The 2500-nt window shown below is 38.1% G+C and overlaps 1 protein-coding gene across 4 annotated transcripts in view; it reads right to left on the minus strand.

The window, feature by feature from the left end:
* LOC122247675 (uncharacterized) overlaps positions 1–2500 on the minus strand; it is a 16602-nt gene that overhangs the window by 1352 nt on the left and 12750 nt on the right. For all 4 annotated transcript variants that reach the window (XM_043007165.2, XM_043007166.2, XM_043007167.2 and 1 more), the window contains exons 3-4: positions 2324–2500; positions 1–1120 (exon numbers count right to left, since the gene is read on the minus strand). The exon at positions 1–1120 is cut by the window's left edge and continues 1352 nt beyond it; the exon at positions 2324–2500 is cut by the window's right edge and continues 51 nt beyond it. In XM_043007165.2, coding sequence (XP_042863099.1) covers positions 2367–2500 — 134 coding nt within the window. In that variant the 3' untranslated portion in view covers positions 1–1120; positions 2324–2366. The remainder of the gene's footprint in view (positions 1121–2323) is intronic.

A 2500-nucleotide genomic window follows, 5' to 3' on the forward strand; every position in this document is an offset into this window, starting at 1 on the left:
CAGCAAAATCACCCACATTTAAGATATGATTGCACAAATTTAACTTACTGTTCCAAGATAATATTGGAAGATGTTTAAATGCCACAAGGTGTTCGAAGATTCCCTTAATATGCAAAGAATAGCCTATATTACAGGCCTTTGGCATTTGAAGAACAGGAATATTAGTGGCACTGCAAAATTCCAGCTGCCCGCATACATCAGGTCAGGACTGATATGATCCTATCAGCATACGTGTTCTATTTACATATGAAAGCTAAACCATTTGTAGAAATATGGAAGGTATTTTGTATTTGTTACTAGTCATAATAGATAACTCACTGGCTTTCTTATAGATTCAATATTTATTGAGGCAAGTCTGGTTTAAACACTTTCTATGGCACTCCATAAACTTCAAACATCTGACAGGAATTAAGCACTAGTTGTGTTAATTCTAATGAGCATCAGGTGAAATTAGTATGATCTTACCCAACTTTTGAATTTAAGCTTGCATCAGCTGTTCTTATAAACAAAGAAAACTATGTATATCTTAGTAAATTAGTGTCTATACACTTTGTGTGTGTGTGTGTGTGTGTGTGTGTGTGTGTGTGTGTGTGTGTGTGTGTGTGTGTGTGTGTGTGTGTGTGTGTGTGTGTGTGTGTGTGTGTGTGTGTGTGTGTGTGTGTGTGTGTCTGTATGTGTCTGTATGTGTGTGTGTGTGTGTGTGTGTGTGTGTGTGTGTGTGTGTGTGTGTGTGTGTGTGTGTGTGTGTGTGTGTGTGTGTGTGTGTGTGTGTGTGTGTGTGTGTGTGTGTGTGTAACTTATGGACAGTAAATGGTTCCTGAATTTGCATATTACTTTGAAACTGGAAAGTATATAACTCACCATGCATAAAATCATACCACTTCTAAAGATGCCACAAAGCTACCTTCATTTCACATCAAAGTACTAAAAAAACAAAAATAAAAAAAAATAAAAAATAAAACATAAAATTACAGTCCTAGCAGACAATTCTCTGGCCATGACCTGTAGTGAGCTTGTCTTTGAATTTCCCACCCCACTACCCCTCCCCCCTCCCTCCTCCCTCCTACTTAACTCTCCACCTGTGTGTGCGCCTTACAACCTTATTGTGTACTTGTAGAATCTGAAAAGCGAGAAAAGATATAGTATTATTTTTACAGAAATAAACCTGCACAGTAGATTATATGCTGTAGCATGTCTAAAGGATTTTTTTTTTGCATTTCACAAACGAATATTTGTATCTAAAATTTCAAAAAATGAAACATCGTCAGTAGAATTATTTTTAAATCTGGAGAGTACAGCACCAAATAATAATGCAGAATAGAAAAGAAATGCATAACTGTATCTCATAGGTACATACACTAAAAAAGACAATGATACATAAGGAAAACAATATCAATCCTTTCTAATTAACCCATTGCAGACAGAGATAAATTTGCTTGCCCAACCTCCAGGTTAGGTTTTATTTTAGGGAGAGACCACTTGAAGCAATATAATTTGAATCATCCCACTCTCTTTCAGTCATTCATTGTAAAACTAGAGCGGTTTTTCTGTTTTATTTTTTTGTGTGTTTTATTGAGTTTAGAGACTTATATGTGCCATATGACAAGCTCTATCAGTGCTGCAGTTGACTAAAAGTGTAGTATATTATCCATATTAGCTCATTATTTTCTTTATACTCAATGTGATAGAAGTATTGCTCTTTTATGGGAGGACAAAAGGCAACTTTATTTTTTCGTATTTTTGTGCTGTCATGAATGAATACGAAACATATAACCACCTACAATAAAGATAACAAGAAGAGGTAGGGAAGAGGAATGAAACCTGTGCTTGTGACTGTGAGTGCCACAGTGAAAGGCATCCATATTGGCACAGGAGCACATTTTAGACACTGGGTATGGATTGAGTCACCTTCCTCTTCTCGTTTTGCCTGCACATCCTTGATCGGCGGTAGTTTTGAGCAAGGGTTCATCAACTTAGTGTGTGCCATTGCTCTATGGAGACAGTGCTCGCTAGAGACCATGGATGGGTGCCATTCAAGGCTCTCTCTCCTGCTGGTCTAGGAAAAAGTGGTGCCATCTAGGTTTTGGACGTTAAGCTAGCACAATATTACAGTAATTATAGTAATTATGACTGCAGTAGCCATCATCAGTCATTCCTTTTTCATAGCAAAATAAATTAGCACAGTGATCCAAAATCCCCGAACGTCATGTACGTCATGACGCCTGTCGTCAGGCCAAAGCTCCTACGTCATGTATATTATGACACCTGTCCGCAATGGGTTAATAAGTCTCAAACTTATCATATTGCCAAGATAACACCTTACCATCAGGTAAACAATTTGTACCATGGCTCTCTTGGGATTCCCCTCACTCAGTCTTTTCTTCTTCATCTGCATCTCCATCTGCACTTGCTTCCTCAGCGGCTTCTTCATCTCCTGCGGGCTTCTTCTCTGCTTCCTCTTCTTCTTCCTCTTTTTTCTCTTCCTCTTCTGTAACTGGCT

The sequence above is a fragment of the Penaeus japonicus genome, unplaced genomic scaffold (genome assembly GCF_977035675.1).
Source record: "Penaeus japonicus unplaced genomic scaffold, GWHDUDI00000001_assembly GWHDUDI00000007, whole genome shotgun sequence".
Classification (NCBI taxonomy): domain Eukaryota; kingdom Metazoa; phylum Arthropoda; class Malacostraca; order Decapoda; family Penaeidae; genus Penaeus; species Penaeus japonicus.